General features: G+C 40.9%; 1 protein-coding gene across 1 annotated transcript in view; it reads left to right on the top strand.

Moving 5' to 3' along the window:
* The window catches only part of lrrk1 (leucine-rich repeat kinase 1), a 162,588-nt gene that overhangs the window by 3,539 nt on the left and 132,663 nt on the right, over window positions 1-26,386 (top strand). Inside the window, exon 2 of the mRNA XM_046074025.1 lies at window positions 4,079-4,225. Coding sequence (XP_045929981.1) covers window positions 4,156-4,225 — 70 coding nt within the window. The 5' untranslated portion in view covers window positions 4,079-4,155. The remainder of the gene's footprint in view (window positions 1-4,078; window positions 4,226-26,386) is intronic.

Below are 26,386 nucleotides of genomic sequence, written 5' to 3'. Positions count from 1 at the left end.
TGCCAATGATCAGAGTTGGTTTCTCAGCGGGTGTGTCGCTGAGTGGGGAAAATCTGTTAGAAACGTGAACAGGTTGATGGTGCCCCGTGGACTTTGAATGCTTACGACTATTCCTCCTTCGGACAGTCACCCAGCCCCCCCTTTCCTGGCTGCACAGGGGATGCCGGAGGACGGCTACCACAGTCTAACTCAGGCCGTTCCGCACCGACTACCGGGGACTGGCTAGCTACAGTAGCTAAAGACTGATCTACCAAGGTGCGGAGCCGGACTTCTAAATCACTGAGCCTCGCCTCCATGTCTATAAATAAACTACACTTATTACATGTACCATTACCGCTAAAGGAGGCAGAGGAGTAACTAAACATCTGACACACCGAGCAGGAGAAAGTAGGAGAGAGAGAGGGAGAAGGAGAAGCCATCGCTAGCTGCTAAGCTAAAGTCGCTAACGGCTAAGCTAAATTACTGTAGTGTCAGTTACCAAAACTATGAGATTGAACAGCAGTCACTAAAAGATGGAAAGAACTGTGAGTGCTTAGGCAAAATTACTGTAAAGAATAAGTGTTTAGCGAACAGTTGGCCGCTGTAATCAAACAAATGTAACTGTTATTTAGCGAGAGCAGCACAACACGGTACCAACACACAAGCACCGGAAACGGAAATGAGTCGACACGCTTACCGCAATACGTCAGCAGTCAGGGAGGGCACATGAAGTGTGCGTAACATCACCTGTGATGCACAATAACAATATATAGTTACACCTCATATATGCTCAGATAAACACAAATCCTTATTATAATGAGGACATCTCATCTCTCTTTTATGGTCTTTAATACTACAAAGTGAAAACAGAGTTGTGAACATCAGCCCAACATTTATTAAGAGAAGAACAAGGCTAGAGGACAGCACTACAGACTGTGATTCTTACTGCTGAATCATTAATAGCTGCAAGCATAGAGGCCTGGGGCTGACAGTGAAAGAATCATATGTCTTATTAAGGGGTGCTAAGCTCATCCTGGCTCCCCCGTAGTTCGCACACTGGACAGGAGTCTCTCAAATCATTTGTCAGACAACCTATTCCTCCTTGGAGTCAGCACAAGGCTTCTTTCACAAAGACTTCTTTGGCATCTCTGCAATTTCTGCATCATGTCATAATGAACCTGAAGATTTGTTTTCCGCCTCCTGCGTTCAGACTCCATCTTTTCTTACCAGAGACCACCTTCACCTTGGCTGGTGCAATGGCATCAATAATCTTTGTAACTTTAGAATTGAAATTATCTACAAGCTCATTGACTGAGACCTGTGAGAGGATGGGTGTGGAAGAGAAAGCCTCAGTAAATATTTCACTGGTGTTTTCACTGATAGGAGACAACTAGATGAACAACAGCAACAAACAGCACAGAAAAGAAAACAGTCAGGCAGAACAAACAAAATAATACAGCGCAGCAATCACAGGCAGAATAACAATTAATTTTAATAAATAACTCAATGAAAAGCATAAATAACAAGTTTTCTGATGTTGCCTTTCACATAAAAACGGTCCCCAGTGTCTTCCTCACAGTGAGGAATACAACTTATTAATTTTACACTGGTATCGGATCAGTTCTCAGCAATGGCCCAGGTATTGGGATGGGTACCGGGACTGAAAAATTAGGCGCGGTGTATCCCTACTAGGAAGTGTTTTTTTTTATGGGTTTAAGGCATTGGTGTGGCAAAATGGCTTGCTAGCACCCCCTATAAAATTAGAAAATTTTGCCCTCGTCCACGTTCAACCTAAATGCACGAAATTTTCTGGGGACATGTATCATTTCAAGACGCACAAAAAAGCCTCAAGAACCCATACCCTAAAGTCAACAGGAAGTCGGCCATTTTGAATTTTACGTCCATTTTTGGATGATTTACACACTTCGTACTTTAACGAACTCCTCCTAGGGATTTAGTCGGATCGACTTCAAATTTCTGCTGGGCCTTCTAAAGGCATTGAAGATGAAAAGTTGTGCTATCTGTGAGTTTTCGTCAATGGGTGTGTCCGTGGCGTCAAAGATCAACTCTTCGCCATGACACAGGAAGTTATTATAACTTCAGTGTGCATGCTCACATCTGCACCAAACTGTACATGTAGGATGAGAGTCCCGCCCTGAACACATGTACATGCTGACATTTACCCACAGTCATAGCGCCACCTGCTGGCAACAGGAAGTGACTTTTAACGAAGCAGCCCCCGCCGCACGTTTGACCTACATGTATGAAATTTCTGTGGCACATGTATCATGTCCAGACGTACCAAAAAAGCCTCTTGGAGCGATGCCCTAAAACCAACAGGAAGTCAGCCATTTTAAATTTTATGGTAATTTTTTGGTAATTTACACACTCCATACTTTACCTAGGGAGTAGTCAGACCGACTTCAAATTTCTGCTGTGCCTTCTAAAGGCATTGAAGATGAAAAGTTGTGCTATCTGTGAGTTTTCGTCAATGGGTGTGTCCGTGGCGTGGCGTCAAAGATCAACTCTTCGCCATGACACAGGAAGTTGTTGTAACTTCAGTGTACATGCTCACATCTGAACAAAACTTTACATGCTTGATAACACTCCCACCCCGAAGACATCTACACGCCAATATTAATTTATATTCATAGCGCCAAGTGCTATGAAGCACCACAAAGGGGACACAGGAAGTGAGGTTTAACACCTTCATGCAGCGTCCGAAGCGCGTAGCAAATTCACAACCGCACCGGCAGAGCTCCAGAAATGCAATGCGGCCGCCTCATACCCAGACGCGCTACACGTGCGAGGGCCCGCCCAACGCTGCTTGCAGCTTTAATTGTGGTTGTTGTTTGCCTAATAATTCTCAAAACTAAGCTAATCCCCCACAAAGCTATCAGACCTGAGGAATTAATACACAGTATTATTAACTTTACTTACTAAGATATGTTAATAAGATAATTAAGTAATTATATTCAGTAGGCTAATTTAATCAATGTTGTGTACATTTTCCCCGTGGTATCAAAAATGTTTTTTCAAGGTATTTTATCGAAGTTAGAAATTCCAGTATCGTGACAACACTACTGTAATGTCAGTTAACTGAGAAATCATCTATGTTCTATGCAGTGTCTGCTGCCTTTGTTTTAGAGGCGTTCCACATGATCACACTATGGGTGACTCACTACTGAAGTGGTCCTTGATTTTCTGTGTGGCCCACTTCAACTGGTTTACCTCTACAGATTTATAACCAGTCCTGCTCCAATACTTTTCACCAGTCCAACCATTATGCCGTACAAGGCATAATGGTTGGAAAAGGTGAAATTGAATTTGAAAATGTATTGATATTCATTGTGTTTGATGTTTTTATTTTGGACATTGGATATATCTGTTGGATTAAAAGAAATACAATTCTGCTGGCTTCATTCCCAGCAGAATTTATAATTATTTTCTAAATGAAATTATATTGAAAATGCAATTAAATTAAAGCCAAAATTAATTTAATTGTGAATGAATTTAAAAGTAACCCTATTTTATTAAACATTTATTTTTCAATATAATTAAATTTTCAATTATTTAAACTTGTTTAAATTAATTATAAATTAACTTATATTACAAACTTACAAGTTAAATGAAATGGAATTACATTAAAATTTAATTATGAATTATGTTAAATTGATAGATTTCATTATCATACGTGAAACAAAGTAAAAGAAGAAAATCAGCAAATAGCATTATTAATAATAGTTACAGCCAATAAAATTTTTGGTGGTACATACTGGGGACCAAAAGTCAGGATAGCTCAGTCTTTTTTTCTGTCTGTTGTTGTTTCCACATCTTTTATGGAAGTGCAGTACTGAGTCACTGAGTACTCTTCTATGTTTGTTGCACACAGATGCACTCATTAACCAGAAACAGGAACACCTGTGCAATCTAATGCAGTCCAGCATTATGGCCCTGTAATAATTCCTTTTATGAAAGTATGATTTCTTCAGGAGGTTGTGATATTACTCCAGCTTGTCTGTAAATTCGTTTTTTAGAATATTTTTTCCAAAAAGTGACTAGTTTCTGGTGCAGATTCAGGATTTTTGTCTTCGTGCAGGGTGACAGCTGAATCCAGACCTCTTCTCTGTGGAGGAACTCTGCTCAGATAGTGGTTGACCTTGGACTCCAGTAGGAATGTCCTACTGGTCAGTTGGCCTTCCCCAGGAGTCTGGAGACACTGCCAGCAACATGGAGCAGCAAAGCAGTGAGTAATCACCCTGCATCTCATCCATCTCTAGATTCTGTCACTACACACGGCCTTGTTGTCTTGGTGTTGAAGAGGTGTGAAAAGGATGTGACTGCAAGCTAAAATGTGTCCACGTGACTGTGCTGCTTAAATTTAGCAAAAAGAGAACTGAAACTGTGATTGTTTGATTCGTAGGTCTTGCTGTCTAACTGTATGTATGAAACGGACTGAATGTAGGGAGTATATGTTAGTCTCACACAAGGCTTTTCTAGCTTCTCTACAAGCAGATTCCAGTAGAGTGTGGTACAGCTGTATGGTAAATGACAGCAGAGTTAATAATAGATGATGAGGCTTTCCAGTTGGAGATTGAGATTTTAGTAGGTTTACTATCCACTTTTTTCCCCCGCAATAAGGAAGCTGTTTTGATCTGCTGTCCTATTTTGTCTTTAAACTTCCTGTCTATATTAGAAGTGGGGAATACATATTAGAGCAGTTTTACAGTGCAGTGTTTCCACTAGGATGGAGTTATAGCAGCGGAGGTGAAGCAAAGGTTTTGTCTGAATATAAAACCCCACACAACATGTCTCAGCAGTATTGCTCTTGTGCAGTGTTGGGCAAGCTACTTGGAAAATGTAGTGAGTTAAGCTACCAGCAACTCTACATTAAATTAAGCTTCACTACACAGAAGCTTCTGATTCACACTCGCTACGCACCTCCTGATTCAGAGTTACGTTGTTCTTATAACACCATCTGTCACGTATGTTCTACATAGAACGAGGAGAGGAAGCGAGCCGAGCATTGAGTGCTGCCGTGCTCGCACAGTGTGCGGGTGAAAACATTTGTAGCGCATAGTTTAATGATCGTGGGAAATTTTAGTAGCGATGGTCATGATTCAGCAGCGGCGGCGTGCCACTGTTGAATGCATATAGGGGAAACACTGCAGTGTTTAAGACCGCCAGAGCTACAACAGGCTTACAAACATCCACTGCTTTTCAGCTTAGTGCTCCTGCATGGCGCTGAATCAGCTAGTTTTGTGAATCGTGCATGGCACTAGTTCAGGCAGCCAAGTCGAGCTCAGCTCACACGTCTTATTTATTTTTATAATATCACTAGGAAGAATCCCATTGAGATATTATGTCTTTTTCAATGGAGACAGCATCTAAAAGTTACATTGACACACACATGACAATACAGTACATTAAAGAGGTCATATTATGCTCATTTTCAGGTTCATATTTTATTTAGGAGTTGTACTAATAGGTTTACATGGCAAGGCAACCCAAATGTATTTACATTACATTTCTTACTTACGTTTTGGTTGTTAATGAAAGGGTCAAGATGAGCAGTTAATTTCTTCAATGCATTTGGTTAGTGAATCAATTGGACCATATTCATCAGCTGATAATGCTATGTAGATCTGAGGGTCTGTCATCTGCATAATTATTGTAGGAGATATTGTTATTTTGGATAATTTGATCAATTGACAGCATACAAATTAAACAGGAGAGGCCCAGGGATCGACCCCTTGGGAAGTCCACATGTCATTTTATTCGCTTACATGTACAGTTGCCTATGGATACAAAGTAGCCTTTGTCTTTTATGTAGGACTTAAACCCCTTTATAACTGTGCCGGGCAGACCTACATATTTTATTTTTCTATTTACAAGTATGTCATGGTTAAAACGAACATCATTTACAACCTTTATTAAAACAGTCTCTGTGCTATGATGGGAACAAGATATCTAAAATATTATAGGTTAAAAAACTATTTAGTTGTAGGAAAACAATCTTTTCTATTATTTTGGATAAATTGCTCGTTGTCCCCCTGTACCCGGGACTTTAGGGCTAGACAGGCTAGTGTTTCGTGGTTGACTGGATTAAACTCTGACATGATTGCTAGGTTCGTTTTGTGTAATTGTACCGGTGTCACTGAGACTAGACTTGGAGTGGAGGAGCTGATTTATTTCCTGATCTTCATTATCTTTTTTTTGTTGATGAGTTCAGAGAAAAATAATTGAATTGAATTTTTTTTTCAGTGCCAGCCTGCAAGTGGATAGTTTTCCTTTGCCTTGATGGACCAGGAGTTTTGTCTTGACGTTTTATTCATGGTATTAACAGACATTTAAAATTAAATACAGTAGGGCTGTACATAACTATTATTTTTCAAGTTGATTAATCAAACGATTATTTTTTCGATTAGTCGATAATTTTGTGTATTCTAAAGAAAAAAGTTGCCTGTTAGTCGATTAACATGCCAGTCTATCCAAAATAAATATCAAAAACTTGTCTAATCAATATTTTATGTTATAATATTATTGTTATTATAATCTTAAAATGAATCCGATTTCCATGTCACTGATATGTTGTGATAATAACGATAACAGTCATTAATTGGGCTGCTTTACTTAAAGAGGTGGTATTATGCTCCTTTTCAGGTTCAGATCCTATGTATCAGAACAGGTTTACATGGTTTCATTCTCAAAAAACAGCATATTTTTTGTCATACTGCACATTGCTGCAGCTCCTCTTTTCACCCTGTGTTGAAGGCTTCATTTTAGCTATGGAGTGATACATCTTATTTCTAAATGATCTTTATTGGGAGTTGCACATGCGCAGTTCCTAGTTAAGGACTACTAGCCAATCAGAAGCAGAGAAGGGCGGGTCAGCGAAAAGACGGTAAACTGCTTTAATTCAGCTGTAGGCTACATGTTGCCAACCAGGTTGCCAATTTGGACTTGAGCAAGAGTGAGAGAGAGAGAGTGAGTGGTGAGTTATTAATCTGTAACAAAAGTATCTTTCATCCATAAAGTTTTAACTGAGCTAAGGACTGGACGATATTGCCAAAAATGTTATCACAATATAAAGTTTTATATCTTTCGATATCAATAAGAATCATGATAAGTATCAAATCTGTATTACTTTTAAGTTTAAAGGCTGATTTTTGCTCCTCAGTGAAAATTGAAGAAACCTGATGGTTAATTGTGGTTTAAACTTATCTTTATGGTCAGAACATGACAAACATGTGATTCCAAACAGTGGATCACTTCACAAATCTGAGGGAGAACATTCAAAACAATTATGATAAAATCTTTTTCAACAAATATGCATGAGTAAAATTAAGTAAAAGCTTTCTTTCTGTCCTTTCCTCAACAAAATAAGTATCTTAATAAAAAATTCAGTCCTAATTTGTGTGTGATTCAAGTGAATCAAATGATAATTATTGTTATTGATTTATTGTCCAGCCCTAACTGAGCTCTGTCTCTACATCACAGTAACAATGTCCACTGACTGCCTGGAGGGTAGCTAGTGTTTGGAAGGGAGAGGAGAGGTGTGCTGCAGCTCAGTGTTTTTCCACCGGTGTTTTTGAGGGCGTGTAGGACAAGTCGCTCAGCGAGCATTGTGATGTCACAAGAAAGGGAAGTAAAGCCTGGACTACAAATGAGCTGTTTTCAGGCAGTTCAGAGCAGAGTTTTCTGTGGGAGATGGGAACTCCCTTTGGGCTTTTTCACTTTGCAGACCTGTTACATGCACAAGAAAGATATATAACTCAATAAAGGAGAGGGGAAAAGCCAAAACCACCACTTTAAAACTTTAAATATTTCTTACATTTATTTCAATATTGAGTAATGCAGTATGATAATCAAATGTATTTCTGCATTAGTGTAGGGAAAAGAAAACAACTGAAACGATTCGCAGACTGTCACAGATGGTCTATAATGGTAGTTTCAGCTACTCGCTCATATGTAGCCGTTAAATAAACAGAAAATGTAAAACGGCCGAATGTTAGATGACACACGGCGTAACGTTACGTTACCATGACAGCAGTGGGGCAGAAATAAATCCAAATCCCGGTGGCCTGCCATTGATAATCTCAAACAACAACAAAACATCATCTAGCAAACTTGAGCCAGCACACACTCTATTCACTTTCTACAAATGCAGCTTCACCCCAACAGGTATTAGGAAGCTTCAACTCATCATATCAAATGAAACAGTCTCTTCACTCATGGCTTCAGTGGTAAACCACCACAACAATAACAATTACCTACAAAAAACATTATATTCTAAGCAGACACGTTTTAAAAATACATCAATCATGAAGTAACATTTGTATTTCAAACAAATGGCCAACTTATTAGCTAATTAACAAAACTCCCTTCACCGCTATGCATCATGGGAAGTCTGAGGGGTGGACTTAGGCTACCTAGCCTGTCACCCCGGACTCAGTGTGTGAACCGCGGTTTAGTTCTGTCCTCTGACCGGCTTCAACTTCCACTGGAAGCCCCTCAGCATCTCAGCAGCAGAGTGTGCAGCCTGCACAACATTAATGACTTGTTTTTTGTCCAAGGAGCATGTCAGAATAAGAGCGTTTTGCCTGTGTGATTTTGTTGATTTGGTGATTAGTGTTTGCTTTATGCACTTCTACTATGATTAATTAGGCTATCTAGTTAAATTGTTTCTTTTTTTGTCTGTTTTAACTGTGTTTATTGTTGATATATGATCGGGAGTCTGTACAGGGTATTTTATTTTGAAAATTGACCGCATTCTCGCTGTTTTATGTCTGACTTCCTGCCCGGGTTCATCTGCTCTGTGCTGCTTGATGGAAGCCGCACAATACACTGGTTGCTTCTCTCTGGAGCGGAGCAGGAGACACTTCTGGGGCGCACTGCAGCGCTTCAGGTGTGAGCACAGACTACAATGGCAATGATCCGCTCCGGCACCCGTGATGCAGACAGACTCAGTGGGTCCGGGGTCATGTAAACTTGGTATTAAATGACTTTGTAGCAGGTGGGCACCGTGATGAAGCTCCGCCCTTGTCTTGAAAACTCAGTGTTCACATAGGCTACTTTAATGATCAGCCCCAAAAGTCAGTAGATGAACATGGCGAAGACTACACCTGGTTTGGTACCCGTTACATCAACAAATAGGGTTTGTCCCATAGACCAGGGGTTTTCAAAGTGTGAGGCGGGCCTCCCCAGGGGGGCTTCAAACTGTTTCAGGGGAGGCTCAGTGAATGGAAATGAAACAATATTAAATTATTTATCGCATTAGTTATCCAAAGGAGATCACATAGAATAGCCTACATGTGAGAGAGTTCAGAGATACAGTAGTTTTTGGGAACTGTTTTTCCCCCCATCAGAATCTGAAACTAATAAATTCCTTAGGACAGACCTTTTTTTAAAAACTATTTGGTGTAGTCAGAAGTTATGTCAAACAGCAATATTAGGTTATTTTGGCTCAAATGATGAGTGTTTATGGGATAAGATAATATAATCCTGATCTTATAGACATCCAGGAATTGAGCGAAATTTACCAACTAAATTAAAGGGGGGTTGGGATTTCCCAAGCTTTGGATGAGGAGAGGCTCAGACTTTGAAAACCCCTGCCATAGACTGTATATAAAAAGGTTAGTCCACAAAAATTAGCGGTTTGGTGGTTTGTATGAACAAGGTGGCCTGGGGTTGAGTCAAATTCCCGGCCTGAATTCTTATGCCAGTCCACCCCTTGTTTTAACATAAAGGCGATGAAGAAATACTAAAATATACATTTTACCAGACTATGTGTCCTCGTGCTGATAATGTGCCATCAGTTATCGTTAAATCGTTAAACACGATTTACGGTGCTGCCGTCAGTGCTCTGGGATACTTTCGCTTCATGTGTTCGTGCTGCTTCACGTATTTGTGGACAGCAGTTGTGCTGCAGTGAAGCTATTTCCAATTCACAGAGCTCACGGAGCAGCACGTTGTTGAGTGTCTGTCTAAAATACTCCCAAACTTTAGACGGTCGAAGGTGTGGTCTTGTAGCTGGAGCTTGTCTGGGGGAATCACCGGATGCAACGAAACTTCAAACCACGTAATGCAAGTAGACGTATTTATGAAATCGATTACATCGACAAATCACCCAGCCCTAAAATACAGTAGCAGTCACAGAACGCAACATCAGTGACTGACACTTTGGAAATATCAGGACCTTTGGATATAATTAAGTCCAGCGTGTGGCCTTTACAGTGCTGAAAAAGACCAGGAGCTGTATGTCATGAAAGTTTGCTGAGAATCCTGGGGGCCTATATACCTTGAGTAATAAGACACCTGAGGATGATTTTAATACAACTGCAAGATATTGAAAGGTTGCAAACTTTCCAAATGATATCTGCTTGCATTGTAGAGTTTTATTAACAGGGCAGCCACTCCACTGCCTTTTTTGTCGGTTCTGACTCACTCATAAAGCAGAAATTGGGCGGAGCTGATTCAAAGTACCACACCACTATTATTTGCATTCAGCCAAGTTTCAGTTAAAAACACAATGTCTAATTGGCGTTATATTATGATTAAAGTCTTTATTTAAACATTAATGCACAGAACAGACAGCATAGTCATTGTACAAGAAAAAGGTAAGGAAGCGTTCCCATGATCTCTCATATCACCGTCATTATTGATTCTGGCCAACGTGTTCATAGGCCACTACTTCTGACATAAGTTATATCTATTGCTTAAACTCTGGAGGTGATGTGCTTTTCCACAATCTGAGGATCACTTGAGTGGCTGTTATCGCCCCTACCTTTATCACAGTAAAGTCATATTTCGATTATTGTGGCACCTCTGATTTATTCCCTAATAAGCAAAGCCTCTGTGATGTGGGTATTGTCATATGTAATCCTTTTCCTATGTGCTCCATAACTTTTTCCCAAAATGCGTTATAAATACTAGCTTACATTCCCAAAGTGCAGGTAAAAATGTTCCTGTCTCTGTCTGGCATTTCCAGCATAAGTCACTGGACAGTATGCCCATCCTATATAGTTTAGAGGGAGTAAAGTAAAACCTGTGTATTAACGTGTATTGAGTGAACTTCCCTTTAGCCTCCCTTATATACTTTACGGTATTTGATAGAGTTAGCGGAATATGCTATCACTCCTAAGATGTCATCTGCATACATAAATAGCTTATGTTCCCTACCACCTGCAAGCACTCCTTTAGTTCTTGCATCTGCTCTTATTGCCAGGGCCAGTGGTTCTAGGATTATTGTGAATAGTGTAGCAAACCTAGATTTGTTATGCATTTTAATAAATTTATGAGAATTAATACCCAACTACGAATTTTAATATTCATAAAATCAACAATATTCCTCGTTTAAGGGCACCACCGGAGTTGTTATAATCCTAGAGTCTCCGGACCTCTAGTTAGTTTTTAATAATTATACAATTATTACTAGTGATCAGTTAGTTAATAATCGCTCAATTATCTTAAATCAGTCAGTCAGTCTCATATCTAAAGGGTCAATTCTCTTGGCAGGGACGTAGAAATAGGCAACACACACAGTTCTTGATTATATTACAGTGAATTTATTCTCTAACTAATGCGATATGAAAGGTGGTTAAATACAGGTAAAATAAACAATTGCTGAACAATGAGAAATGGAGGTTCGATTGTGGGACGCATTTGACTCATATTGCAGAGGAGAACTGATGAAAGTAAGCTATGAGTTTAGGAGTTAAAAGGAAATCTCTGACCACAGAATGTGAGTTAGGTCTTACGGCTTGTCGGCCTGCTTTGGCCTGTTGCACGGGTCCCACGCCAGCTGCCCGATCCTTGCTTTTTGCTAGGGATTCTCCGGGGTTCTCCCGTGTCTGGCAATTCGGCTGTTTTCAGGTTTCCTTCGTTGCCGCTGGCGAGACCACGTGGCTTGGTCTGACCTCGGTGAAGTTGGCTCGACGAACAAGCTTAAAAGGGAACTTGGTCATTCCTGAATTAGTCCAGTGTAACTTAACGGACTGATAACTTTAACAAAACAAAAGAAAGAAAGAAAATAAAACAAACTGAGGGGCAGATCGATGTCGTGGAACTTCGCGTGTGTAGCTTCAAGCGAACAAAGGCCTGTTGCGCTGGCCGAACTCTTAGGGCGTTGCCTGGCGAGGCACGCCGGACGTGTGCCGAAGCGTACAGAGCCGAGAAGAGAAAGAGAGAGAACGACGTCGCGTGTCGCTCTTTTGTTGCCTGGGGCGTGGTTCCCCAGAGGGCGTTTCAGGTTTCCCGAGGGACTGCCTTTCTAAACTTAATGTCTAAAAGAAAAGAAATCTATTTGCACGTATTATAATCAAATATTTTCCACAATCAAACCTCAATGGTCGAACGGTTGTACTGTTCTAAGTTAAGCATTTGGTAAAAGGAAACAACTGTCACATTATTGGTCAGGATATTTTTACATTTAACGGCATTTCCGATGAGGGCATGTAATACTTATTTCGTCCACTTGGGGGAGCTCAGGTTACATGAGGAAAGCTTAGATTAATCCAAGATCATCTCTCCTTAGGAACTGGGGAATATTGTTAATTCATCCTTAAATTCAAGCTGGCGATTAAGAGTATAGTAAAACATTCCTTTGTCATCATTTCTAAAGAAATTTTGTAGGAAAGTATTATGAACAAGCATTGACTACATTAGATGAAGGAGTGTCTTGCTGAAAATAAAAACACTGCACAAGTAACTTCTTTTCAGCACTAATAACAACAGATAGCAACAACACGTTAACATAACTACTCAAATGGAGGCAAACATAATCAGGTAACTAAAGATTTAATTAAACTTTGAGTCTTTGGAGACTCCAGTCTTTTAGTTATTTAAAGTTCGGCTTTCTGGGTTATGTCACACTTGGGTGAGACAGGGGTTTTCCTTTGATAGGGTAATAAAACAAAGTGCAAGGTCAGTTGCCACGGAAACATGTGTGGGGGGGCCAGTTTTGATAGGCTGTTCAGGGAAATGCTAATCGCTTTCTTTTTTTTTTTTCAGTTTAACAGTCAGGCCCCACGTTATCAGCTTCGGAATCAAAAAGGTGCCAGTTTTATGGTCGGGATAGCACTTAGAGAAAGCAACTTTGACCCCCTCCCTTCTTCTCTGGGGGAGGAGAAAGGAATTTGGAGTAGCTCCAAATTTATTCAATATAGAATGCACAAATCCACACCGTTGTTCACTACAATAGTAAGGGGGAGAGGGCACAGCCTTGTCTTGCCACCCTTGAAACACTGAAGAAATTGGATCTCACTCCATTTGTAAGCACTGCTGCTCTTGGGGTAGAATGACAGAAATCAGGCCTGTTTTTGATCAAGCCTACTTGATCACCATTGATGATGTCTGTGACGCCAGTGTCTTTGTCAGTATTTAAGAGTCTACCCCAAATAGGCTAACGCTTGAAATTAGATGGATGTGAAGTGTCTCTGTCCTTTTTAGGGATAAGAGTGATCAGTGCTTCATTGAATGTACTGGGCAGAGAACTAGATTTGAATGCTTCCAATTATACCTTATGTAGAATAGGAGCCAAAATGTCAATATATTTTTTGTAGTATTCAACCGGGAAGCCATCTAAACCAGGTGACTTTCCTGTTTTCATGGGCAGAATAGTGACCCTAATCTCCTCCTCTGTTATTGGCATCTAGACTTTATTAATTTGTTTCGCTGATGTTACTACCCTATTTCCCATCTTAATCATTGGAATATTGTTGGAGGTATCCTGTAGTTTCAATTGTCTAGCTTGTAATTTACCACATTTTTCACCACCTTCATAAAAATTGGATTTGAGTCTGCATAAAGTGTATTCTGCTTTTCTGTTATATATTTAATTTAGCTCATATTTAAGTTTACAGATATTATGGTATGATTTATCAAAGTTTTGTTTTGCTAATTATTTGTCCAGGTTACGGATCTCCTTCTCTAATTCCTGTTCTTTCATTACCTTCTCTCTTTTTATCTTTGTAGAATGGGCAATGATTTCCCCTCATATGTAAGCTTTGGATGCTTCCCAAACAGAAGATAATTGTGTCGTAGATCCAATGTTCATTTCAAAGAAGGAATTAAGATCTTCTGGTAGTGTGTTACTAAATGTCTCATTTTGCAGCAGCATAGTATTTAGCCTCCATCGACCTTCTCTAACCTTATCAGTATTCAGATCTAGATGCAGTGCCACTATGCCATGGTCACTAAGGGTGATGGCTCCTATCTCACAGTTCATCACTGACTCTACTAAGGTATTAGATTTTAGAAAAAAGTCGATCCTTGAATGCGATTTGTGACAATGGGAGTAGAATGTGTATTCTCTTTCTCGTGGATTCACTAATAGCCATAGATCCACCAGACCCAAATCCTCTGCCAACAACTGTCTGTGTTCTTGAATTTCAGATATGGCAATATTTTCTTCCTTTTAATTTGGTTACCACAATCATTTATGTTCCATGATATTACATTTATATATCTATTAACCACAATATTTACCCTTTTGAGAATGAGAAGTTGGACAATAGTTGACATATATTGCCTTGGATCAACTCCATACTGTCTTGATGCAATAATCAAACATTGAGAATAATAAAAGAAATATCCCCACGCGCAGCATCCCATCAAACCCCCTCGAAAACGAGATGGTGCATCTCAAGGGGTTTATCCTAATAAATAAATTTTGAAACCTTTTGCTGCACAACACTACCCTCCCCACCTTAACAAGATTCAATAACAAAAACATCCCCCCCCTGCCGAATAACATTGAACATTCTGTTGCTCAGCAACAAACTTGCCCTCTTCCCCTCCCAGCTATCATTCCTTTAATTATTTCACTCCGTCTGTGAAGTGCGCCGATATTCCTTATGGCAGCATCACCACCACAGCCCAGACAAACCCCATCATAACGGTTACCGTACGTCCGTAGATCCATCCACCATTCAGTGTGTATTCAATTTTAGAACCTGCAGTCTTCTATCCAGCGTTTTAAAGAAATGTCTCTGCCTTTTTACCGTCTCTGTATGATTTCTGTTGTCCTTTCCATGTGAAGATAAGCGTTGCCGGATATGCCAATCTACGGTTCACAGTCAGCTCATGCAGGCATCATTTCACCCGTAGGAAAGCCTTCCTCTTTTCCACCAGCGCCCTAGTCAGATCCTCAAAGAAGGATAGCTTGCAGTCTTCCCATTTGAGTCCACCTTTTTCATTAGCCATCAGTAGCACCTTGTCTCGAGCAGATGAACGTAGGAAGTGTATCAAAATAGTCCTAGGTCATCTCCCCCGGATCGGGCATTGGGGCGAGGGAACGATGTGCACGTTCAATCTCAAACTCATGGCCGGTAAGACCGTGCCCTTTCGTTTATGATCTTTTCCACATATTGTATCACTTTGCCCTTCTGTTCCAAGTTTTCTTTCAGTCCCACAAGCCGTACATTGTTCCTTCTGCTCCGGTTTTCCAGGTCCTCTACCCGCGTCCACAGTGTTTCCCGTTTCTCTCTGTATTTGTCCATGTCCTTCACCATTCCAGCATTCATTCATACAGGGTTGGTGTTGGCGCAGTGAATAAGACGCATGCTTTTGGTGTGAGAGACCCGGGTTCAATTTAGGGTTGGGCCAATACACAATGCCATCGTCCAAAGCCGACGTGAGCCACACGTCGGCTTTGACGTAGCCTATCAAACAACTGAAACCAACATCTGCACCCTGTGTGTTCACTGCTGCTTTACCTGGTCTGTGCTTAAAATATCCACTGCGACTTGTAACGTAAGTTAATAATATACCAATTTTTTTTTAACTGAGTGAACACATGCACATAAGACGACTGCTGCCCCCCTGCGCGTGCCCACGCGCCCTATGACATCGTCCATCCCGATGTTTCATTGTAGACCTCGCCCAACCCTAGTTCAATTCCCCACTGTGACACATCCACCATTGTGTCCCTGAGCAAGACACTTAACCCCTAGTTGCTCCAGAGGCATGCGACCTCTGACATACTTAGCAATTGTAAGTCGCTTTGGATAAAAAGCGTCAACTAAATGAATAAATGTAAATAGCCACTGATTAGGTGAGAAGGAGGCCAGGTGAGGCGGATGAAGCCAGCAGTAGGTCCACCCTGGGACACTTACCGGAGGGCCCGGCGTGGTTCTCCCAGAGGGTAGCTTCTCCTGCGCTCTTGGGGCATTCATGTGGTGTCGGAATAATCATAATGTATTTTCCCTCCTTAAATCTTTATTGCAAAAAGAGAAATAAAGTGTAGTATACAGAACTGTGGTTTGTGCAAAATTACGTATTGCATATACATATTTTGCAAACATGTAATTTTTAATGGTTCTAACGGTTTGTTTGCTGCCCATGTAAAGTGAACTAGATGTCTGTGTGTTGTTTATAGGCTCTGATAATGCCAATCCAACAAGTCTCTGTAGTAGCATCCGTGTTGATTCCACATTCTGACTTAAGAGCACATGAATACACCCTGAAGAACAACTTCACAACTCGGGATATGGGACCATCCGAGGAGCATGTGAATGCATCCTGAGCCGCTGGATGCAATTCGCAACCTTCACCACTAAAACTTTCACACTGACATTTTATGTATGGATATGCCACAACCCGAGGAACAGGGAGTGACCTAGTCACCATCTGGACTGTAGCAGATTCCTCTTGCTACAGGTAACCCCAGTACAGACACCGACTCAGGAGCTCGTCCAAGCAGTGACTTTATTTCACACACCGCACACATATACACTCAACATAAAGTACTTTGCCTGGGCCTGACGTGCACTTCCCGGCTCATTCACACCGGTCCCTCCGGGCAGTCCTCCACCGGTCACACCAGCGTCCACGTACAGCCTTACTGGCTGTTCTTCATGTCAAGACAGGCAGCAGGCAACTGAAGTCCAGCATACTACTGAGCCACCTCCCCCTACCACTCCCCACTGCAGCTGAATGCAAACCATGCCCACCTCCACAAGGACAGAAACAGATAAAACAACGATGAATTGAATGAAATGAAAATGTATTTTTATAGTGCCAATTCATAACAGAAGTTATCTCATTGCACTTTTCATATAGAGCAAGACTAGACCATAGGACTGGACCCATATATTCGATTGGTACACATTTAATTTTCAATTTTGAGATTTGAATATTGAGGGTTTTTTTTTGCACGCCTGACTATCGCTCGAGTTCAAAAGAAAAACAAAACTTTGAACTTTAAACCGAGCGATGTCAATGGCAGTGTGGCAGTTAATGGGGTTTATTCATTTTACAATTGCTTAATTTCATTACAGATCAAAAAAGTCAAATAGTTGTAGTTTTAAAGTTAATCAGTAAAATGTAGGCTACAACAAACGACAACGTGATGAACACATTTACAATTCTATTAGGACTGTTGTAGAATAACATTTAGTATGCTATAATAAAAACAACTCTGGACTCACAGCTACGGTTCCCCCTGCTCTCTACAGCATCCACCAACCCGGTTCTGCAGTATTTGGGCGGCTGTGGCTCAGGAGTTAGAGCGGGTTGCTTGTAATCCTTGTCCCCTCAGGCATGTCGAAGTGACCATGGGCAAGACACCGAACCCCAAATTTCCCCTGGTGGCTGTTCCACAAGTGTACAAAATGAAAGCTTCAGCTCTTTGAGTGGTTGCAAAGAATACAGAGCATTTACATTTAGTCTTTCACTCAGATTCTCCCTCACTCATGTCATTGCCAGAACTTCTTGGGCATTCATTCTTCTTTTGCTCTTCTGTTTCTATCAATCAAATACATAGCTGAAAAATGACAGTCTGCTTATCAACAGATGTCTCCCTCTCTCTTTACCTGTATGTGTCTGCTCTGTTGACTTTCTTCGTCTGTTTTATAAAGATACCCAAAAAAAACAACTCTTGTTTGGGATTTTTCCCTCATGATTCTGTTTTCACAGCAGCAGGTGAGCCTCTTATGGAGGAGGCTTGTTGCGAATGATAGTCTATCAAAGCGATTGAGACCAATGCGGTACAGAATGGCATTAGCACCAACAGTTGTGTTCACTGTTGCTTTTCCTGCTCCGTGCTTTACAATATCCACAGTGTCTGCATCTAACAGCAGATAACATCTCTGTCTGTTTTCTGCAAAGTGCTAAAAGGTGTCACCAAAAAGCCTACTCTGGTGAACTGGGCGGTCGGCCCAAGTAAAGTCTGTGTGGGCACATGGCTTATTTTGTTGCTTTTCAGCACCTTCATGAATAAAAAATTCCCATTTTAAAGGGAAACGACAGATACTGGAATTTGGCCATTGGCCAGGCTAGAGGTAGCACTGCTGGGAACTGATACCTTGGAATCATTGTTTGAGTCATCAAATAAAATGCAGATCATACTCTGGTTCTCTCCAGTGTCTTAGAGTTTCTGCTTTTCTTTGTTTGATATCATAATAAACTGGCTTTTCACTGGTGGTTGGACAAACAACACTTTAGATGATGTCACCTTGGACTCACAGGATTACAGTGGATCAAAGCAGAGGGAATGAGAGACAGGAAGCTCAGAGGCTGGCGTGGCTCTTTAACAAAAGAACATCATTCCCCACTCCCTCTGCCTGCTAGCCCCTCCTTCTGTTCCACTCTCTCTCCTTCCTTGAGTCCCCATTCTCTCTCTCTCCTCAGCCTGTCACAGGGTTAGAGGGGAGGGGGATCATCCAGGGAACACAGCCAGGATGGCTGAGGATGCTGGGTAGAAGCCATACAGCAGTTGAAAGGAAGCCATCTAAAAAAAAGCGATCACCTTTAGATGTAATGGAGGCTGGAGGAAGAGGAGTACTTGCTACTTCGGTATAAGCAGGTTAGTAGGAGAGAGAAGAAGAGCTAGGAGAATTAGCAGCTATACTCTGACTGAAACCTTGTGTATAAGCTGCACTTGCAGGACTGAGTGAACCTTAAAGCTGCTCTGCTCTCAGCTCTGACTCTGTTAGCAGTTTACTGACATCAGATCTGGATCTGCCAGTGTGGTCTGCAGATTTAAGGTAGAGCTGATTAATACAGCAAAGGCTGTTCATGAGAATCCAAGAACCTGGCTCTGATGTCCCACTCTGAATATATTTCCCTTAGGTACGTACTGATGTATTACACTGGGTTTTAATGGAGGATTTTAGTGGGACATTCCACATTTCAAAAGAAAATCAGATATTGGAATTTGTAGTGATTTTTTCAATTAAAAAAATAGTATTGCTTTTTCAACATAAATTTAAATTAAACTATCTGGCTACCATAACTGTGTTGGTCACAAAATAATAGGGAGCAGTTATAGTATCTGCACAACTTTGCCACACATTGACATTTGATCCCACTGACCTAACTTGTATCATATGTTTCAGCAGCTACTATGAACCTTGTAAAATCTCATAATGTACCTTAACAGAGTGGGTTGTAGTGTAAAGAATACAATAGCCTCCACAATTTAAACTTTTTTGAAACAATACTTGCATGTCATATGTTCATTAAAAAAGTTCTTGCACGTGCACATTCTTCATCATCATTTTGAGATGTCTTTAGGTGTTGCTCTTTAAACCTTTTTATTGTATCAATTTTCCACCTCCTGAAAGTACATATGCTTCAAAAATCTGCACCCAGAAGCAATTCAAGGATGGACATGACCAAAACGTATTGCCTATTGTTGCTGCAAGTTAATTTATGGGAAAAAGCAAGCCTTTGGAAAAAATTGAGTTTGTAGCCTGAATGTCTTAGTTTTAAGTTACTACCTCCTGATGGAGCTTTTTACAGTTATGCTACATTCATTTATTTAGTTGCCAGATTCCTGGCGTGCAGTCTAGGAGGTTTTCCATCCCATAATAGGTTAGGATGTGCTAAGCCGCTCTGTGCCCTAGGCCTTTCTAAAAACTCACGGCAGATTCTAAGTTTTCCATCCCATAAAAATGTAAAAATCAGTCTGTCTATTGATTGGAAAGAGGACTTTGGTATGAAAATTAGGAGATATTTAAATAGGTACAAAAATTTAGGAAGTACATTCATCTTAATGCTTAATGCAGCACTAAGGCTTAAAATTAATGCTATAGAGATCAGAGAAAGCACGCGTGATGATAATTCCTAAATATTTAAAGCCAGATTTGAATATATGAAAAGGTATCTCATTGTCTAAAATCTGGAGGGCTAAATTGTTAATCGGAAAACATTAACTTAACTATAACTATTTAAACTTTCAAAATCGCTCAGTGTTGCAACAAGATTAGGAACACGAGACTGGGTCTGATAAGTACAACAACAAATCATCAGCATATAGGGAAACTCTGTGTTCTATGCTGATTCTGCAGATTCCATGTACGTCTGGCAAAGTTTTTAATTTAATTGATAAGGGCTCCATAGCCAAGGCAAACAGGAGTGGGCTAAGGGGGCAACCTGTGCCTCTAGACATTGGAAAGGGTTGTGACCTCAGGGTGTTGGTTATTACTGACACTTTCGGAGATGCATATAACAGGCGAACCCTGGCAAAAAAAAAAGTAGAACCAAATCCAAACCTCCGTAAAGTTGCAAATAGGTAGCCCCACTCAATTCTGTCAAAAGCCTTCTCCGCGTCCAGAGAGACAACCACTTCTGGGACATCCTGAGACAAAGGAGAATGCACCACCGTGAGAAGTTTACGAACATTTGTGAAAGAGTGACAATCTCTCATAAAACGTGTTTGGTCCGCTGAAAGCATATGGGACATCACTTTATCCAGTCTCAAAGCTAAATGTTTGGCCAATATTTTAATATCTGTGTTTAAAAGCAAGATTGGCCGGTATGACTTAGTGTCCAGTGGGTCCTTTCCTGATTTGGGAAGTAGTGTAATAGATGCTTCCATTAAACTTGGTGGCAGCTTTGATTGACTCAACGAGTGATTCAACATTTCAAGAAGGACAGGGGCAGAGAATTTTTTGTAAAACTCCACTGGAAAGCCATCTGGTCCTGGAGTTTTTACATATTGCATTTTACGAATGGAATCCATTACTTCCTGCAGTTTCAAGGGTGCATCCAGGCATTCCTTAAATGCTTGATCTATTGTTGGAGTGTCTAGATTATTTAAGAACTCTAACATGTGTGAGGTATCATCAGAGAGAATGGATGTATAAAGGTCTGTATAATAATTTTTAAAGGTGGTGTTATTTCAAGAGGGTCAGTAGTCAGGACTTGTGGGGACTTGCGGATCTGCGGGATCTGTTTTGCACTTCAGTTGGTGTGCTAGCAAACGGCTTGTTTTTTCTCCATGTTCATAAAAGTGACCTTTTGACCAGAGTAGTTGTTCTACTATTCGCGTTGTTAGCACGTCATATTATGTTTGTAATGCGATTCTGTCTGTTTAGTTCTGAAGTTGGGGTTATAGAGTATTGTTGGTCTATTATTCTGATAGATTTGATCAATTCCTGTCAAATCCCCTTATAACAGCCTGCACTGTCTCCCATAGAGTGGATGGGGAAGTTGAGTCTGATTTAATAATCAACAAAAAGCCATTGAGTGCCTTAGATATGTTCATCTGCCAGCAGTGCTGCATTCAATCTCCAAACTGGGCGCTGTGTTCTATGCCTGGAGAACACAATGTCTAAAATGACGGGTGTACCTGATACCACGATGGCAGTGTATTCTGCTTTCTTTACTGTCAGGAGAAGCTTTTTGTCAATTTAAAAGTAATCTATTCTGCTGAATGTATGGTGGACATGAGAAAAGTAAGAACATTTCTTCTTGTGAGGATATAGAAACCTCCAAGGGTCTATACCACCAATCTGATCTAAGAAGTCACAGAGGGCCCGGGACATTTTGGAACTCGCAAACGATTTACGATGCGAACGGCCTTTAACAGGATCAGTTACATTGTTCAGATCTCCAGCAAGACTCAGCTTATGAGAATTCAAGTTGGGCAAAAGAGAAATGAGTTGATTAATCAAACCAACATCATCCCAGTTCAGGGCATATACACTTAAGAGTACCACATGTGTATAAGAAAAGTCCTGACACTATTATAAATCGGCGTAGTGGGTCTGAAATGGTTTCTGAGGCAGTGAATAATATTTTTTTATGAATAACTATTGCTGAACCTCTGGCCTTAGTGTTAAAATGGGAATGAAAAGACTGCCCCACCCAGTTCTTTCTAAGCCTGATTTGGTCCACTATGGTTAAATGTGTTTCCTTGTAAAAAAGCTATTTAAGTGTTTAGTCTTTTAAAGTGGGAAAATATACGCTCTCTTTTAATCGGCCCGTTCATGCCCATAACATTCCAGCTTGTAAACTTGGCAGATGCCCCTCCACATCTCCCTGGTGGCCGTTTTAGCCTCAGTTGACATTATACAAAGTTATACAAAAAGAAAAAGGTTAGATACAAATCTGTATGCTGTACAGCCGCTCTGTGGCCCAAAAGGACAAGCCTGACCAAAATAAATAAGCAAACAAAAAAATCCCTCATACGGCAGCAGGAGAACCTATCCCACTATACAACATCACAGTACACAGCATAAAGTAAACATGGCCTATGTCTGCCTCTGGAACATGGGCAAACTGCAGGCCTCTTCCCCGAACTTGTGTCTTCCATAGATCCAACTACCTCTACTACCTAAACTCTAAGGAGCTACCGACCTGGCGACAGCATAATAATTTTAAACCGCAGTTAAACCTGAAACATACATATTTAAGCTAGCCATTTCTCCACCACTGAAACATAAAACCAAACGAGTGTCCCTGTTTCTAAAAGTAAAATTAACATAAATCAATCTTGCCCTACGGTAGCCTACATTATCACAGGGGGAAGGGCTCGACCTCGCGAATTACATTACCTTTAAACTTCGCATTTGCCCCTTCATAGTGACATAATAGATAGACAAACAAAAAACATCTCGTCTTAATTGTGATTGAGTTCACTGGTCCAGCTCACCAATTCGAAAGTGTTTAGCTGTGGTGGACACAGTTATAGCAACATTGTGCCAGGCGGCCAACATAACTTATACTTGCCATGCAATCTAGTGAGAATCATCAACCATTACCTTCTGATTGTAGAAAGTCTTTGCCTCCTGTGGCGTGTTGAATTTGAGGGTTTCTCCTCCTAAAAAAAACATGGAGGCAGGCAGGGTAGAGCGTCGATTCTTTGCCTCTGTTCGTGTTGTCTGGCCCATCGCAGCATTCGCTCCTTTTCCTGAAACTGTTGGAGGCAGACTACAAATGGAAAAGGCGGTCCTCCACGGCAAAGTTTCTTTCCCACTCTGCAATCTCTCCAAAGCTGGCGCTCTGTTGAAAACCTTGTCGCCCGTAATTTCCATGGGCATGTCTGACACAAAGGCAACAGGGTCCATGTTACCTTCACTGTCTTCGGGGACATTTATAATCCTTAAATTGGCTCTGCGAGAGCGATTTTCCAGATCTTCAATCTGGTCCAGGAGCGTCGCATTCGCTGCTGAAACATTCATTCAATCTCTCCCAAGTTTTCCCCTGCGAGGATTCTGTTCCAGTCAAATGGTTTTAGAAGTTATCTACTGTATCATGTAAAGCAGACACAGAAGCTTGAATAGGGTCAACTGCTTCTCGGATTAAAGTGGAAAAATCCTCCCTTTAATCAGCATGTTGTTTGGACAGTTCTTGCACCAGTTGGCTCATGGAGAGTCCCTCATCTTTTTTGGAGGAGCTGGTTTCTGTTAGAGAGGAGCTGGTTTCTCTCAACAAGCAGCTGAGTTTACAAGGATTTGCTAAATTTTAAGGTATGTATCATCTAAACTAAACAGGCTATGGACAGAGAGGTTTTGTTTTAGCTTGTTTACAACAAGCTACCAAATTTGCTTGTGTAGAACCAAAATATAGCTGCGGTGGATGAGACGGAGCAGATTAAAATCGTTTTGTACACATTTCTGCTTGTTGTACTCATGCAGTAGCACCCTTTTACTAGTACTGGTGGTTTTGCTGCACTTACAGTAACAAGCATAGTTATGATTAACTGTTGTAATCTACACTGATCTCCGTTCACTTGGCTCCGAGTGTGTGTATGCGGAGCTCTGCTGAGTCAAAAGGGGAGGGGCTGCAGCGTGAAGTCTGGCTTGTTCCATTGGCTGCTTCCGCACAATAGTGTTGATAAGCTATTACTCATGACATGTAACCAATCAGCTAGTACCGTGGGTGAATGGTTAGAGGGTGGGTATGGCGGTTAGAGAAAGCTAGTGCCGCTAAGATGGACTTTGATGGAGTGCATTTTGTAGCAATCATTGACTGGGCATGCTGATGAAATAAGATGTGGTGACTAGGGCTGGGCCTTATACTGTGGTTATTAAACAAGCCTGTCCAATAATGTTCTGTGTATTTTCCTCTATTTTTGAGGCACTAGCACATTGTTAGCACACACACACACACACACACACACACACACACACACACACACACACACACACACACACACAGACACACACACACACAGACACACACACACACAGACACTACTACTATAGATCCAGAGGCTCGATTTATTATAGTTAACATTTTGATTCAGAATACTCATTTATGGATCGCTAATATCTGTGGCCTGAATGTTAACGACCCCTCCTATTTTCATTCTTTCTTCACCTCACTCTCTGCTCACTCAGACACAGCTCTTATAATAGGAGGGGACTTCAACCTGGTGTGTAATCAAGTAGTTGACACCCTTAAAGAATCTTCCATCACTTCAAGACCTGTACGCCTCCAGGACTCTGAGGCGAGCAGGAAAGATTGCAGCTGACCCCTCCCACCCTGGACACAAACTGTTTCTGTCAATTTACATATTTCGTTGTAATACGTCTGCACTACACAAACCCAGAATAATGCACATGTTCTGCAAATAGTTGTATATTCTGTTCACTCTGTTCACCATTGTTAGAGAGCCACTATCGGCTGCTTTCAGACAAAATAGAAATATTAAAGGAATTCAAACAGAAAATGTATCTTTATGCAGATGATGTATTACTTTTCCTCCTAAACTCACAAATGTCTCTTTCTGAGACAATCACACTTACATATACATTCTCATCCATCTCAGACTACTCCATTAACTGGAGTAAATCCATAGTTTTACCTATAATTTGTGATTTCCAGAGTATATATACTACACCGCTAAGGGATTATTAAATATCTGCGTGTCAATATTTCCTCCAGGCTGTCAGAACTGACATGGCTAAACTACGCGCTTGACTTAAATCAATTGAGGATGACCTTGTGCGATGGACAACGTTGCCCGTATCACTCATGGGAAGAGTCGCCACCATAAAAATCATGGTCCTGCACAAAATCAATTACCTGTTTTCAGTGTTACCCACCCAACCATCTGCTGTCTGGTTTAAGTCACTGGACTCAAACATCTCTAAATTTTGTGGAGAAATAATCCTCCACGAATCAGTTTAAAGATTGTGGTGCTTTAGAACTGCCAAATTTTGCTCATTACTGCCTGTCAGACTACAATGTATCTCAAAATAGGGCAATCAAAGCCCTCTGGACCACCGATGGATGGACATAAAACAAACATTCAGTAAGGAAATTAAAATTTCCAATATGCCATTCATCAGCTCCAGTATCAAACATCATATACTGAACAAAATTAAAACGCAACATTTTTGTTTTTGCCCCCATTCATCATGAGCTGAACTCAAATATCTAAGACTTTCTATATGTACACAAAAAGCCTATCTCCCACAAATATTGTTCACAAATCTGTCAAAATCAGTGTTAGTGAGCACTTCTCCTTTGCCGAGATAATCCATCCACCGCACAGGTGTGGCATATCAAGATGCTGATGAGACAGCATGGGTATTGCGCAGGTGTGTCTAAGGCTGGCAACAATAAAAGCCCACTTGAAATTTGCTTGAATGTTTATCCTTTTCATTCTCCCTTAGTTGTGTTCTTATGTCAGCTGTTTATTGATGTTGTTTGACTGGTTGTCTCTTTGTTTTTGTTTTTTTGTTTGTTTGTGTGGTTTTAGTCTGCCCCATGCCCCCCTCCCTGTTCTCTTGCAGGTTTCGTTGCTTTCTGCAATTGGTATTTTCCTCTGCTGTTTCCTGTTGTCCGCACCCCCCCATCCCCTGTCTCTTACAGTTGTTTTCCTTTGTCTATGCTGTCTGTTTGTGTGGTCTTTGTGCCCATCCCCATTTCTGCACCCCTGTCCGGCCCGGTGACAAATGAATACACATAATTAAATAAATAATAAAACAGACGAAGGAGTATATTAAAACTCTCGTTAAAGTAAAATCTGGCACAACATGGTATCCAAGTCCTGATACTCTATACCAGGCTGCTGGGCGGGACAGGTTAAAAATAAATAAATAAATAGTACTATGTTTGACTTCATAGAGTTTGCAAATGAGTCATTAGCAAGTAGATTTGAGATGAATCGCCATTGTGTGAAAGTGGGGTTGTCAATATTTCCCCCTGGGGGGGGGGGGGGGGGGGGGGG

The sequence above is a fragment of the Micropterus dolomieu genome, linkage group LG17, assembly GCF_021292245.1.
Source record: "Micropterus dolomieu isolate WLL.071019.BEF.003 ecotype Adirondacks linkage group LG17, ASM2129224v1, whole genome shotgun sequence".
In the NCBI taxonomy this organism is placed as follows: domain Eukaryota; kingdom Metazoa; phylum Chordata; class Actinopteri; order Centrarchiformes; family Centrarchidae; genus Micropterus; species Micropterus dolomieu.
Note: the sequence above shows the minus strand (reverse complement) of the source record. Positions and strands in the feature narration are given on the sequence as shown.